The sequence below is a fragment of the Genypterus blacodes genome, unplaced genomic scaffold (genome assembly GCF_046128005.1).
Source record: "Genypterus blacodes isolate CSIRO-AG114 ecotype Tasmania unplaced genomic scaffold, CSIRO-AGI_Gbla_v1 ptg000118l_1, whole genome shotgun sequence".
Lineage (NCBI taxonomy): Eukaryota > Metazoa > Chordata > Actinopteri > Ophidiiformes > Ophidiidae > Genypterus > Genypterus blacodes.
The window spans coordinates 2,366,352-2,381,297 of record NW_027466921.1 but is presented as its reverse complement, the minus strand read 5'-3'; the positions used below and the strand labels follow the sequence as shown (position 1 = coordinate 2,381,297).

At 42.8% G+C, this 14,946-nt stretch overlaps 1 protein-coding gene across 2 annotated transcripts in view; it reads left to right on the top strand.

The window, feature by feature from the left end:
- Window positions 1-13,890, top strand: part of ptpn4a (protein tyrosine phosphatase non-receptor type 4a) — a 50,759-nt gene extending 36,869 nt beyond the window's left edge. For both annotated transcript variants that reach the window (XM_076161933.1, XM_076161931.1), the window contains exons 16-27: window positions 2,135-2,294; window positions 2,587-2,670; window positions 2,889-2,945; window positions 3,204-3,360; window positions 4,113-4,279; window positions 4,423-4,513; window positions 4,725-4,786; window positions 5,300-5,446; window positions 6,198-6,326; window positions 7,772-7,920; window positions 8,234-8,369; window positions 8,564-13,890. In XM_076161933.1, the coding sequence (XP_076018048.1) occupies window positions 2,135-2,294; window positions 2,587-2,670; window positions 2,889-2,945; window positions 3,204-3,360; window positions 4,113-4,279; window positions 4,423-4,513; window positions 4,725-4,786; window positions 5,300-5,446; window positions 6,198-6,326; window positions 7,772-7,920; window positions 8,234-8,369; window positions 8,564-8,950 (1,726 nt within the window). In that variant the 3' untranslated portion in view covers window positions 8,951-13,890. The remainder of the gene's footprint in view (window positions 1-2,134; window positions 2,295-2,586; window positions 2,671-2,888; window positions 2,946-3,203; window positions 3,361-4,112; window positions 4,280-4,422; window positions 4,514-4,724; window positions 4,787-5,299; window positions 5,447-6,197; window positions 6,327-7,771; window positions 7,921-8,233; window positions 8,370-8,563) is intronic.
- The last annotated feature ends 1,056 nt before the right edge of the window (window positions 13,891-14,946 follow it).

Genomic DNA, 14,946 nt, shown 5'->3' with positions numbered 1-14,946 from the left:
TACTGAAATTTTACTTTTCGCTGAACCTGATCGGATGACATTGAGGATCACGAGCTGTCTCATCCTTTAAAACCACGAAGAGTGGGTTTTAATGTGGCATACAACATTAGAGCATTCATGAAATATTCTTGAAGGTAGCACTGCACCAAGGATTTCTGTTAATAATTCATTCTGTAGCTTTTTGAATACGGAAAATGGTTAAGACCTCTCTTAAAGGAAAGCGATGTCATTATTCATCTTTAGGTTCATACCTCCCTGTCTCAAATATGTGTTTACTTTGTCTGGAAATGTTTTAGCACAGCATTATGGGTATAATTGCATTGACACTGATGCTTAGATTAAGCCTGCGTAAATGTTATCATGAGCTCATTCTGTCACATCAAACACAATATGTATGTGTTATTCCAGTGCATTTTTACATGAGCATATCACATTTCTTGGACAAATCCTTATATTTTGTACTGTAAAAATTGCAGAGTGTACCAGGGATCTAAAGGTTTTCAATGCTTAAAGTTCCATTTAGGTGTTTTGAGCTTTTCTGTTGATTTTGACTCAATCGAGCCTTTCCTCATGAAGTTAGAGCAGCAGCTATATCCAGTGGAGAGGTGTCAGGAGGCGTATTCCACTCTGTGAAATGTTGCTCTCTTGTGGTGGTGCAATTTTATGCAATCATACAAAGCAGTCTCTGGATGAACTAAATGTGAAACCTGTGATGAATGTGAGAACCAGTTGACTATAATTGAAATGTCAGATGTAGGCAAGGCTTTAGTCTCCCTTTAACCCACAGTTATTGTGAGGTATGATGTCGTGATCAGCTTCATGTTTATATATCGCTCTGTCTGTTTCACTCATCCGATGCTGAGCTGTGGCGATCCTGCGGGGATGCCGTCAGGACGTGCAGCGTGAAGTAGATCAAACAGCTCGAGCCTGCTGTGCGCTGACCTCCTTCTGAAAGCCTGACCTTGTTCTGACCCATAATAAATCGTAGTTTGCGTGCGTGTGTGTGTTTAAGGCACAAAGTGGCACCGGCGGTTGCAGCCAAAACAAAGACGATGCGCTTTGACTGGTGCTCCCTCCTTTCACGCTCGCCTCCACTCAGCCTTATACACATGCAGGCCAACTCGCATAGCGTGCCATGAGTTTTACAAGCTTTTACCCCCCGGAGGGAGCTGTGATGGCACTGAAAGCCTCACCTGAGTGACCGTGTTGCTTCAGCTTATACACTCAAACACACACCTTTTATTGTCTGGATGATGGGGAAACGCGCCCCTCTTCTTGCAGGCTTGTATTGAGGTTAATGCGTTGTGACTAACACAGTGCCATTAAGCAACTCAGTCTTGCAATCTCTTTCTCTCGCTCCCCCTTTCTCTGTCTCTCTCCATCTCTCTCACCCCACAGGAACACCTTCAGTAAAGGCCATTAGCTCTGCTTTTGTCTCTAACTGTAGGTTTGTGCCTGTGGTTTTCCCAGCCAGGCTGTGGTTTGTATTCCATCCACAGTTTTTCTACAGTGTTATCAGCGAGGACATGAAAGAGCACTCACACGTCGAACAATTTGAGGTCAATTTCTTATTGAGGAATCCGTGATAGTAATGTGCTTTGCTCGCACACGGTTACAGTTGTGATGAGTCATACACCTGTGATCCAATAGCGAAGATGTGTGTCTATTGACTGATGTGTTTTGTACGGTAATAATATTGATATTGTCATCAGACTCACAGAACAACTACACAGACGGCTAATGTGATGCTAGTGTCTGTATAGAAAAAGCGCTACACATGAATTTTTTTATTTATTTGGAACATTTGTGTGTTCCACTAACATTGCATTAGGCACTTAAATGGGACATACTTAGAATACAGATTTCACTATTATGTGTTGATGTCAAGATGTTGCAAAGCTTTCAGGACCTTCAGGATGCTTTGACGTTTTCAACACAAACTCCTGTATGTTGCATTATAAAATGACAAAAACGACCACATGTGTACATAAATGGGTAAAACAATTCAACCCCCTAATCTAACTGTCATCCCCTCTATCTTTTTCTACCATATATACAGTATATTTCTCACTATCTCTGTCCTTGGTTTCCCCTCTGACCTCTCTCTCTCTCTGTGTCTCCCTGCCCCCCTCAGGTCTCCAGAGGGGCTCGATGGCCAGCCCCCGGCTCTGCCTCCTAAGCAGCTAAGCAGGAAGACCTTGAGCCAAATCATCCAGGCTCACTCCCAGCAGAGCCTGCTGGACAACCACGTCAACGAGATGTACGACGTCCCCGTCAACGCTGACAGGACCACGGTCAGTGTGGGAACACAAAACATTTGTTATGTCATTCTACACAAGAACTGCGATCTGGGCAGGGAAATAGCCACACTGTGTTTGTTCAGCAGTTTTTATGTATGTCTTCATATATGCCGGTGAGTGGTTGCTGACAGTTGTTCCCCAGCAGTATGGGTGCTTGTATTCTTACCAATCTGCCACCAGAAGGAAAACTGAGAATGAAACTTTGTGTTCATTCTGTCTAGGATCAGCTGCACAGAATGAACACCGACTTGTCACAGCAATTGTCTCTGTTTTTGTTCTCCACCAGCTAAATGGAGTAGTCCCTCACGATAACCTGGTCCTGATCAAGATGAAACCTGACGAACATGGGCGCTTTGGCTTTAATGTCAAGGTGAGACACACACACTGACAAAATCCTCACCATGGCACAAACTGTAAATCATCACCTCTCACCTAAATCTGTTGACTTTATCCATGATATTTGAGGATGTTATGCACTTTTCTTAGATTCTTTAGAAGAAAACAACTCCGCCGCTTCCATCATATTGCTGAGAAAGTGAAAATGAAACTTTAATGCTCATTAATCGATGTGTGTCTGTGGGCCTTCAGGGTGGAGCTGACCAGAAGATGCCCATTATCGTGTCTCGAGTGGCCCCGGGAACATCAGTAAGTAGACAAGCACCACACAGAGTTTATGAATCGTGTGGTCCGAGCCCCAAACAAAGAAATAAAAATAGAAACTAGGCTGATTCTAAAGGCCCAAGGATTGATTTTATGTGATAAAACATACAGTTGGGTTCAGAGACACTGCACTCTCTTATAGTCTCTCTCTCTCTCTCTCTCTCTCTCTCTCTCTCTCTCTCTCTCTCTCTCTCTCTCTCTCTCTCTCTCTCTCTCTCTCTCCCTCTCTCTCTCCCCCTGTAGGCCGACCTGTGTGTGCCTCGCCTTAACGAGGGGGACCAGGTGGTCTTAATTAACGGACGGGACATCTCGGACCACACCCATGACCAGGTGGTGATGTTCATCAAGGCCAGCTGTGAGAGCCACTCTGGGGAGCTCATACTATTGGTCAGACCAAACGGTAAGCTGGAAGCCTTTGGTGTTATTTCTGTTTCATAGAAGCCATTGAAGTGCTCGATTACAAGATCACAAGTCACTGAAATGCTAGTGTACACTTCGATGTCTGCTCTACACTAGTCTGAAGGTGCTATGTCACACGTCAAGTCTCTCGGTGTGCCGGTTACACATGTTTCCTGTTCATCTTCGTGACTATAAACAACACGCAGAGCCAAAGCGTTTACTTCAATCAGGATCAGGGGTGGGGGATGGGATGGGATGGGATGGGAGAGCTGAAAGATGATGAAGCTTTGAAATTCTTGGTACTTAAATGGGTCAAATAGGGATTTATGCTTTCAGTCTGTCTTGCATCAGAGTGTGTGTGTGTGTTCATGGCATCAGTGCACTGAATGAGGGAGGTTCTGTTGTACACCTAAAGATATATTTTGTGCTGGCCTACATAAATGGTAATGCATATGAACAGTAGCTGTGTTCCAAGGATGAATAAAACTCCACACAGAGGGAAGCACAGAAATCGCTTTACTAGTTTCTAGATGAGGAAGATTTCATGCGTGTGGTTGACCAAACCATGCTCACTTCCTCCCTCACGCAATGACAACAGAATGATCTGTCCATAGAGTTGCGAAATAATGGAAATTTTGCAGCGTCAGTGAGCACCCTCAAAAATATAGGACACATAAGATTTATTTGTTTTACTGTGTTACTGTTTGGATTGGAGACGCAGTGTGTGACCCTTTCCTCCCCTGTATCATTCAGCCATCTACGACGTGGTGGAGGAGAAAGCGGACTCGGAGCCAGACTTTCAGTACATCCCAGAGAAGTCCCCTCAGGACCCCACGCAGCTGGACCAGCATGCTTTGAGGGACTCCATGGTTTCACTAAAGGAAGGCCTGGCCAGTGGAGCCATACTGGCACAGTTTGATGTGAGGAGACTAGTTTTTAACTTTGACTTATTTTACCACGATCATATCTACAGACATGTAAGCTTGCAGAGAAGAGTAGTCATACATGTATACAGACGAGGCTTCTTGTAATTGATCTTTGTTCTGTGTCGCTTTTCTTACAGCAACTGTACAGGAAAAGGCCGGGGATGACCATGCTGTGTGCCAAATTACCTCAAAATGTTTCCAAAAACCGCTACAGAGACATCTCTCCCTGTATGTGACTAAAGAAAAAACATTTAATTTCTGTTGACTGTCATGTTTTAAATGTGAACTGAAAATATTTGTTCCTCACATCACTCTCTGTCATTTTTACCCCTCTTCATCTCTTCTTTTGTTTTCCTTGTCCATTGTCTTTTCCTCTGTTCTCTACCTACAAACCTCATTTCTCTCGATTCTCTCCCGCTCTCTCGCTCTCTCTTTTTAGATGATGCCACGCGGGTCATTCTGAAAAGCACAGATGACTACATCAATGCAAATTACATCAATGTGAGTCTCTTCCTCCTGCCTCGTTCCTTTTCATCTTTCTGCCTGCGTCCCCGCCACGTGCAGAATGTTAACTCAGTATCGGTGTCGACATGTACTGCATCAAACCACAAATGTAATAAAAAAAATTCAAAAGGCATTTGAACGAGACAAGTTATCTGAAATGTTGAACACAGGCCTTGTTTGAAGCGTGGTGGGTGGTCTGTGCTAACCACCAAAACAATTAATTAAATTAACTAACACCATCTTTACAAATAAGTCATGTAACGAGTGCCTGCATTTAATGTCAGCCAGGCATTTTCAAAGTGGTTTTAGATGGCACTGATATTAGGAAAGTTAAAGTTGAAGTGCTCTGTCTTTTAGAAAAGAAACTGAAACATACAAGGCACAACCGTGGGATTTGAAGATATAAGAGGAAGTGAAAAATCCTTGAGAATAAAGTGGTTCTTTCAAATGTGGCATCAGCATTGATTACATCATTACAACCACAACATCTCTCTTCCTCTCTCTGTGCAGATGGAGATTCCGGCCTCCAGTCTGATAAACCGCTACATAGCGTGTCAAGGGCCGCTGCCCAACACCTGTCCCGACTTCTGGCAGATGACCTGGGAGCAAGGCTCCTCCATGGTGGTCATGCTCACTACGCAGGTGGAGCGAGGGCGGGTATGTATAAGTACTCTTCAAAGACTAGGTTGGAAACCAGATGTAGACTGCAGAAGGTTCGCTAATCGGTGCCGGATGCTTAGCTTGCCTGGTAGAACACTGGTCGGCTCCTGTCTAGAACTCCACTTTCTGAAGCTTACATACCAGTCAGATAAAGCTGAGACATTAAAAGGGGAACATTGGTCATGGAAGGCTTTGCTCACCATCTGCAAACTGGTATAAAAGCCCTTGTGACTGCGTGTGTAGAATTACGGAAATGGACCCTTGTGATATCACAAGAAATGCTTCTTGTGCTGAAAATTGGAACAACTGCCAGAGCTTTGGTCTCGTTAATTTGACAATGAGGAACTGCAGTAATGCAATTTGTCTTTATGAGTGTGTGTTATCAAGATACTTTACACAATAGCTTTGATCAACTCATGTCTGTTATTCATCTAAACGCTTCATGGATGAGTATAAGTCACATTACTGCTCTGTTTGGTGCTTTTGATCTTCTTCATCGATGTTCCAAACCCAAAATATTTTTCCATGAACTATAGCATACAAAAATAAAACAGCCTCTTTTTTCTAAAACACATAACAACAAAGAGCATCGCTCATATTGTCGTGTTCGGCATCTCATCACCTCCAGATCACAAGATGCTGCTGTGTAGCAGACCTGTGACCGCTGACCTTTAAGGAACAAACAGACAGAGTGCAAACATTCAAAATTAAATGTATGGATTTAATGGCTCCTCTTCTGTTCTTCTAGGTGAAGTGCCACCAGTACTGGCCTAACCCGGACAGCAGCACCACCTACGGGGACTTCACAGTAACATGCCACACGGAGGAGGGCAACTCTGCTTTCCTGGTCCGGGAGATGACCCTCATGCACACACAGGTACAGTGCTTATACTGAATTGTTAACACACACAGGGGCAATACAAAAGAAAAAAAGGAAGAAAGAAAGAAAGAAGTGCGTATGTGTTGAGGGAGGACAAAGACGTAAAAGCAAAGCGAGCGACCAGCGTCTGAGTGAGGATGAGCCGCTGCAGGCTTGAGGAGGTCTGTTGCCATAGTGACCAGTGTGGGCTGTTCTTTTTCTGGATCCCGCTGCTGCATGCGGGCCACGTATTCGGATCCGGTTGCTATGACAACCTAACCACCCCAGTCAGTCACACTGCTGAAACGGAGAGAACAAACAGAGGCAAAGTGATGACAGTTAGGAAGTCAGAAAGGAAGTTTGTTTTTCTGCAAAACTGATGCCATTGGATGCTTTCTAGTGTGTTACCACTTCGACCATTTTGACTCGCTCTTAATTGTAGCACATTACTATGCAGAGAACTTAGATTGAAGTGTGTTTTAAGTCACAGTTTGCAATAATTTGAAAGTGAGCATGCCAGCCTTGCAATTAGTGTTTTGACACGTGAACGTGCCAGTTTCAGTGTAAATGAAGTCTTTCCTCCGAATATTACTGTGGGTCTAACATCTGACATCCAGGTAGGACGACAAGTACAGGCTGAAGGAAGCGCATTCCTCGGCTGGACCTTTGTAACCAGTGTTAATTCTTCAGGTCCATATGTAAATGTGAAATGATTCTCCTTCGTAGTGTTGCTGTTTTATGCAGTTACGCAAACAGCTTATCTGGACGTTCAACAGCACTGCCCTCTGGTATGATGGAATGATAGATGGAATGATTAAATAAAAGAATGATGTCTCCAGCAATTATGGTTTTATTTTTAGAGGCATTTCAACAATAATAATACAACAATTGAGTGCTGAGGCTAATTCTACAACTGTTGTCAACACTTCCCATTGATTTTTATCAGAGGATCCATTTCCTCTCATCCCCTCATCATTCCCTGCTTTCCACGTCGTCCCTGGTTACTTCTCCAAATGTTTCCCGTGTATTGTGACCTTTCAAAGTGTACGGCTCCGGGAAGAGGCAATTAGCATTCTCCTCTGCCTGTGATGGTTGCCATGGAGATAGATGTGTTGCCATGGTGACGCAGCGAGGGAATGTTAAAGAGGAACACAAGGGCTCTGAGTCATACATGAAGCAGTGGTCAGTAGTTGGCATTCGAGGTTCTGCATTAAGTGGCTTTATTACGGAATATGAGTAAATATTTTCTCAGTACAGTATCCTGCTCGCCTCATTTTCTCCTCCTCTTTAAATAGACATTCTGCAGAGGAAACCCCATCTTAACGTATTGAAGGTTATATTTTAGGGGAAAACATTTACAATTATGACCTGTGTGACATCCTGAAATTCATGATTTGTACAGATATCCCAGTATCTAAATCAAATAACACAGTGGGGATTTTCTCATCTCTCTGTTTGTTTAGAGTGAGGAGGAGAGAGAGCTGACCCAGATCCAGTACCTGGCCTGGCCAGATCACGGCGTCCCTGACGACTCCACTGATTTCCTGGACTTTGTGGCTCTGGTACGGACCAAGCGGGCCGGACAGGACCAGCCCATGGTGGTACACTGCAGGTACAACACCACAGCTCTACAAGCACACTAACTCAGCACTCGCACATACGTTTACAGGCATTTTTTCATGTGATAGAGACTGATGCACACAATAGAAGAACTCAAAATTGTGATATGCATTCATAATTTACAATTGAGCAACCAAATCTCCTTTCCAAATCACATTCCGTGAAATTGAATGAGATTAAATCAGGTCTCAAGATGATGGAAGGATCACACTGATCCCCCCTTTGGTTTCCTTAAAATGTTGATAGAATTGAAATTGGTTGACTTGCTCTGTAAAGTTCATATTCTGTCCCTGCTGCTTTTTCAGTGCAGGGATTGGTCGGACAGGGGTGCTGATCACCATGGAGACAGCGTTGTGTCTAATGGAGTGCGGCCAGCCAGTTTACCCTCTAGATATCGTCAGAACCATGAGAGACCAGAGGGCCATGATGATTCAGACGCCCGTATGTAGACTTTAATGTGTGTGTGTGTTCAGCTTCTCTTGCCAACTTTACACCATCAACTAAACACTGCTGTTGTCGCTCTCTCTCTCTCGCTCCCTCTTTTTCCTTCTTGTCTCCCTGTCTCTCTTTCACTCTGTCACACTCTCTCTCTCGCTCTGTCCCTCTCTCTCTCCCTCCCTCACACACACACACAGAGCCAGTATCGCTTTGTGTGTGAGGCCATCCTGAAAGTGTACGAGGAGGACCTGGTCCAACCAGTCCTTAGCGGCCTCTACCAGCAGAGAGATGTGGAGGAAGAGGACGGAGAGGAGAGGACAGATCCGCCGAAAGCAGCAGGAGAGGGAGAGGAGGCAGCAGTGCCAGAGGAAGAGGAGGCGGCCATGGGGGAGCTGCTGGAAGGAGGACTGGATGAAGAAGAAGACGACGATGACGACGACGAAGAGGTGGAGGTGCTGGACGTGGGAGAGGTGATTGAAGACGAGGAGGAGGAGGAGGTGGAGGAGGAGCCAAGTGTTGCTAGCGCCACCAGCGTGACCAGTGAGACCAGCTTGAACCCTGACCCTGATCCTGCTAACCCGTGACCTTTGACCCGCGGAGGTGGTCGGGGGTTACAGGAGGCGGCCAGAGGAGAGAACAAAAGCACTGTTGCACTTTAATGCTGACAAAAAAAATGAAAAAAAAGACAAAGAAATGAACAAACGTGAAAATCTCGGACTACCAGTAGAAGAAAAAACGAAGTCCAGCTGTGTTGAATAGGTACCGCTAGGGGGCAGTGTGTGTTCAGGGTAAACGAAAAAAGTACACAAAGAATAAAAAGATGAAAAGATAAAAGAGTACGAGAGAATAAAATGTGGATGTGGAATTGCTGTAGTGCCATAAGTATGAAGGGGAAGGGCCGCCACCACCAATGGATAGTTATTTTTCCTTTACTTTTCCCAAAGGGTCGCCCTCTCCCCTTCTGAGCGAGTCTGCCAGACGGACCTGCCTTTTTTTACTTAGTGTCCTTTTAGCTGATACAGAGATAAACCTTATCTTTTGTTCCTCAGAAAAGAGTATTTATTGTGTTTTAGTTTGTGTCAAACCCTGTCCACTGAACAAAGCAAGTTGTATGTTTGTACGAGTCTAGAGCATCATGCTTCCCTGATTAAATCTTAGGTAGTAATTTAGTGTGATTCCTCTTCTTCTAACGACTTCTTTATTTCGTTTGAGTTTTTGTGGAAAAAGGTAATTTTTAATTTATTGTACTTGATTTAATCTTTTCTCGGCTTTCTTGTCTAAGTTTCTGACAGTACAGACTGACAGACGGACAGCTGAAAGCACTTTTGCGTCTCACCTCGTTCGATGCTGTGGCCCGGCGGCGACCTTATCCTGGTTTGGACACACACACACACACACACACACACACACACACACACACACACACACACACACACACACACACACACACACACACTCGTAGGCTCTGAAGTGGTTGTGTTTAGTTTGGTTTAGAACACAACTGGTTTACAATATGCAGGTCTTATGGTCTACCAGCCACCTCTCTTTCTCTCAGCAGTAGTCGTCGTCATCTTAGAGCTGCTAATCTCAGCCTTTCAGCTTCAGGATTACATGGAATGCTCTAACACAAGAATATTCCAGCATGTCATAAAGAGAGGCTCAGGTAGACGTATTACCTCATCAAGTTGCAGTGTAAGCTATTTTATAGCCATAAAGGCTGATGAAGCTATGAAACAAGGCTGGGGTCAGGTCAAATCTCTCCATATGCAGTCTGATACAATTATAAATGTGTCCAGAGTGGGCAGCAGGGCGACATGATGTGTATTTCCATTGACGAGGTGCTTGTCCTGGAGCTAGCCTGGATCCTTACACTGTTCGACAGGTTTGACAGTTCAATAGTTCATTGTTCATAGTTCTTTCTTTTTATTTCCCTCGATGACCAAGTCGCTAAACACGTTTTTGCCTTGTCCTGTGGATTTAAACGTGTCGCCCTCTCTAACCTCATTGGAACCTTTTTACCAGCGCCTTCCTAAGGCCAAATCCACTCCCACTTCTCCAGTCGAGAGCCAAGGAACGATGGCTACTAGGCACCAGGACCACGTCTTTAGAAAAGCCAAATGGTCCTCAAAATTGTCAAGGTCCTCCCTGCAGGTGAAGACTAATTGTTGGCAAATCAAACGTTCTCCAGCTCAATTTGCTTGTTTTGCAGAGATTATTATTTTATAACCTAATAAGATAACAGATAGGGAGGGCTCAGTATTTACCACTAGTGTTCATTTGATCTTAATGATCTAAATGTACTGCATAATGTAGGTAAGAAGCTTTATGCAGTCAACCTTATGTTCTGTGACTAAATGCATTTGTTTATCATCGGCAAACGTGGGATATTTAGCGTCCGGTTTGGTCCCATTTCTTTGTACCCCAAGTATCCTCTGTGCTGCTCTCTTCTTATTGGATGGAGGCAGGAATTGCTGCTTGATATTATAGTTTTATTTAACTTTTAAGAGTAAAAGATGGTCTAGATTACAGAGAGTCGCAACTTTCACGCCATATTCTTAGTATACATAATTTTTTGTGGGACTTTATTTGAAGTCCTAGCAGCTCCAGATCAGGCGCTCTGTTGCTGACCTCCCTGAGCGTGAGGATGTCTTACCTTTTTGAAATAATCATTGGTAAAAGAAAGTTTCCCATGTTCTAATTGACAGTGAGCTGACCTCAGCCTTGTTCTGAAGGGAGAAAACAACTTCAGTAGCTCTGCTTTACTTTCGTGATTCCCAAACTTAAGAGCAAGAGAAGTTTCACAGAAGGTTAGAGTGGAGTCCTTAAATCCTTGCTCTTTAATCACTATCAGTCAGCTGACAGTCAACAGAACTTTCAACCAATAAGTGTTCTTTTCATGGATCTCCCAAATGGTACGTCATCGTTTTAGGTACTTAGGTTAATGGTGATGTTTTCTAGTGATTATTTAATTTTGATTTTGTAAACCCAAGTAGTGAAGTGTCTACTTTACACACAGTAGTGGTGGGGAATGTGAGTGTAGCCTTCACGATTTTCCCATTGCTACATAATAACCTGCTGTCATCGGTTCCTTCCTTTCATTCTGCTGGAAGAACTTGGATTCCTGCCTTTATCTTCTATGTCTTGTTTTCCTCTGCGTATCTCTCCCTCCCTCTCGCTTTGTCATTGCATTTAGCTTTCGGGTCTTAGCCTGCTTGTCCATTAACTGGAATAAAGGTTTGTGACACAAATCAGCATCCCTGATCCAAGCAGATGTGAAGATCTGTCAGAGTAAAAAAGAACTAGTCTGAAACTCTCATACATCCCTGTCAAAACAGCTGAATCAGACTTTTGGCACAAGCAGAGGTGGGATCAAGACGAGCCGAGAAACCGCTTTCCTCTTCTGTCTTCTTCTGTGATGCATTTTCGAGCCATGTTTTTGCGTTCTCCTACAGTCTTTCAACTCCTTCTCTCAGGCTACATCAGTCATCTCAGCAGAGCCCACGCAAACATCCATTCTCCAACTCTCCACTCTCCTCATTGTTCTTCCCCACACTGCTCTCTTTTGGATTACTGTACATGGATCCCACAGTCTCTGCTGGCCTAAAGGCAGATGACACATCTGAGCAGAATACCATGGGTACAGTAACCTGGTATCAAGGGGCTCTTTTTACACAGAAAGGCAAACTGAGCCGAGCAGTGATCGACTCACCAATTGAAACGTTTTATGGACAGTTTAGAAATAGTTGAACCAAACATGATCCAACCCAGAAATTTCTGTCTCCATGGTCCAGCACAGCCAACCAAACAGTCCTTTACCGTCAAAACCAGCATAATCATAAACAGGCGGTGCCAAGTCATAGTTTTGCAAGTCAGTCACCAGGTTGTTGGTCTCATCTGCCAGCAGTAGTTGAGAAGCTCCATTAGTTGTTCAGGGCAGCAGTCTTGGTCTTGAAGATAAAAGGCTTCTTTACCTCTGAAAACCTCTCAAAGCTCTTAGAAATTCTTCAGTAGCTTATGAAGTTCCGCATTTCCGAAGTCCTCCTCAGATGTTCTTTTTGTCAGATTCTGACGTCCTGACATTTTATAAGAAATCCTAGAAATTTTTTTCAGAATGTCAGCTTTTGTATTTTGGAAGTTCCCTCGGCTATTTTCTTCAGTAGCTTTATCTGTTCTGAAGTTCTCATAGAACTTGTAGAAGGGACATCAGAACTTCTTCAGTTCTGATGTCCTCTCTGAGATTTTCTCTGAACTTCTACAGTGTCTTTGGCAGTTCTAATGTTCTCTCAGGCCTCTCAGATGCTCTTAGAATTTCTTCATTGGCTTCTTCAGTCTTCAGACGTGATGAAGCTGTGTGGATGAATCTTCCAGACTATCTCCTGAGTCCAATTATCTTGAACTTCTGCTGCTACTGACTTTCCTGACTTGATATGGTTGTCTTTGTCGAGGCTGGACTTACAAAACACTGACTTGGTTCCTCCTCCGAGTGAATGAATTAAGCTTGTAAATTGAAAACAGAATCAAACAATTTTCTGAAAGATAACAAATCAAATGTCCAGCTATGAGCTCTCTTTGTGCAAAGTGTCGACACGTTGAGGTTCTGTCTGTGCGTTTAGGATGCTGATCAGCAAATGTTGGGGGTCCGGGTTAGACACGTGGTATTTTTGTAAGATAAATCCGTTGCATCTGGGTAGGGAAAGGGCAGCACTTTGTATAGACGGCTGTGTGGCAGGTAGTGCTACTGAAACACGTTGGAGACATAAAGCATTGTTAAAATAAAAGTTGTTCTTTTTATTAATTTATCATTTTGTTTTTCTTTTGAAAATAAGACAACTAGGGAACAAGGAAAAGAAAACTCCTAACTACACAGTGCCACTTGTTAATTTTGTGTAAATATTACTAGACCATGTAAATACAATGTTGTATATGAAAAAAATCTTTAAAATAAAAGGGAAAATCATTTGTGAGCTGAAACATTTTGTTTAAATTTTTGTTATTTGGATGATGACTCAAATGTGACACAAATGGTGTGTATTTCAAAACTGCTATTTCAGAAATTTGTTTTATTTGAAGTTTAATCTATCGAGTGTATATATGATGAAACACAAAATGGCAAATGTTTTACTGTATATACCCTTGGTTCTCTACTCCTCTACCTGTGTCATACAAACCTTTGTCCTGGGTTGCTTGTTTATTTTCTGGTATCATGGTTTTACGGTGCTTTGGACATGTCTATAAGCTTGATTGTGAACAATTAAAGCTTGTCTGTCAAAGCATGGAGAAGTGGCTTCACCTCACCTTGCTGTTCCACACTGTAAAAGTAAGGTCAGGCAAAGAGGAGATGATGAAGAGGAAGAACAAGGTCGTTAAGTTGTAAAACAATGGCTTATCAGGCTGCGACAAAATAACCGGAACCGCATTTCGGATCAAACCTCCACCAAGGCCTGAAGAGCACAGACAAAATGTGTCTGGTTTTTAGAATATTTTTCTCAACCTTTTTCTAACTATTAAAGATGCGTACAAGCTGTTTGCATGCTAGTGATTTGGTGTCATCTCAGCTACACAGGGATTCTTTCATATTTCTGCCATATTTGTTATTATTCAGCATTGGCCTCTGTCCAAGCATTTAGTTTAGCTCCGCAGATTGGGATCCTTATCCAGATCGGGACCTAATTTCACCTATTGATAGTCTGGGGGAAAGTATGCCTCATTATTGAAATATTGACATTGTTGAATTACTTTTTAAGAAGCTAAAATATAATAGCAATTAAAAACAAACAAACAAGTGTAGGAAATCATTTAAAAACAACAATTTACAGATGAACATCAAGACTTTCCATCTAGGTTAGTCAAAATTAGTTTCAAACTTTTAACAATCCTGCTCAAAAACAAACCGAACAGAAATACTATCATGAGTGACCCTGGTCTCCTATTTTGATGGTGTTATCAACCCAGATAAGCAATAGGAAGCGTCAGAGCAGATTAAAAATGCATCTACTTTGTGTTTAGATAAGTACCAACCACTTATGAATGGTGTAGATGCAGTAACAGAGAGACTAAATGTTTGTTCTGCAAAGTTACTAGCTAAGTTTTCGGCTTTCAGTCTTGACTTGAGACCTATTATTAAGTTGCTCCGACATCTAAAATGCATCACACACATCTTACTTTCTAATTTATCTGTGGAGGGATGTCTTAAGAAATCCTTATACTTTGTGGATTATTGCTCCTTCCAAGAATAACTCAGGGAGATCTAGCTTCAGTAGTAAAAGCAAATATTGGTTATCTGCCTGTGTGTACAGATCAAATAGAGCTGTGTGTAGTAAGAAGGAAATTCCTGTTCTTGTTGAAAGGAACATTATATTTTATGAAGTTAATGAGCCAATGTTCTTCTTGACTAATTACTTCAAGGGATTTCTTTGTCCAGTCCCAAGAGGTGAGAGGTCAGAATCAGCTACAGATCAGTGCCCTTATGACCTTTTCAAGGATTATTTGCTTTCCTCAGTGGACATTTTTCAGATGAATCCAAAACTAACCAGGTGGGGGAGCTGATGTAAAATGAAGTGATGTAAAAAAAAAAGATAAG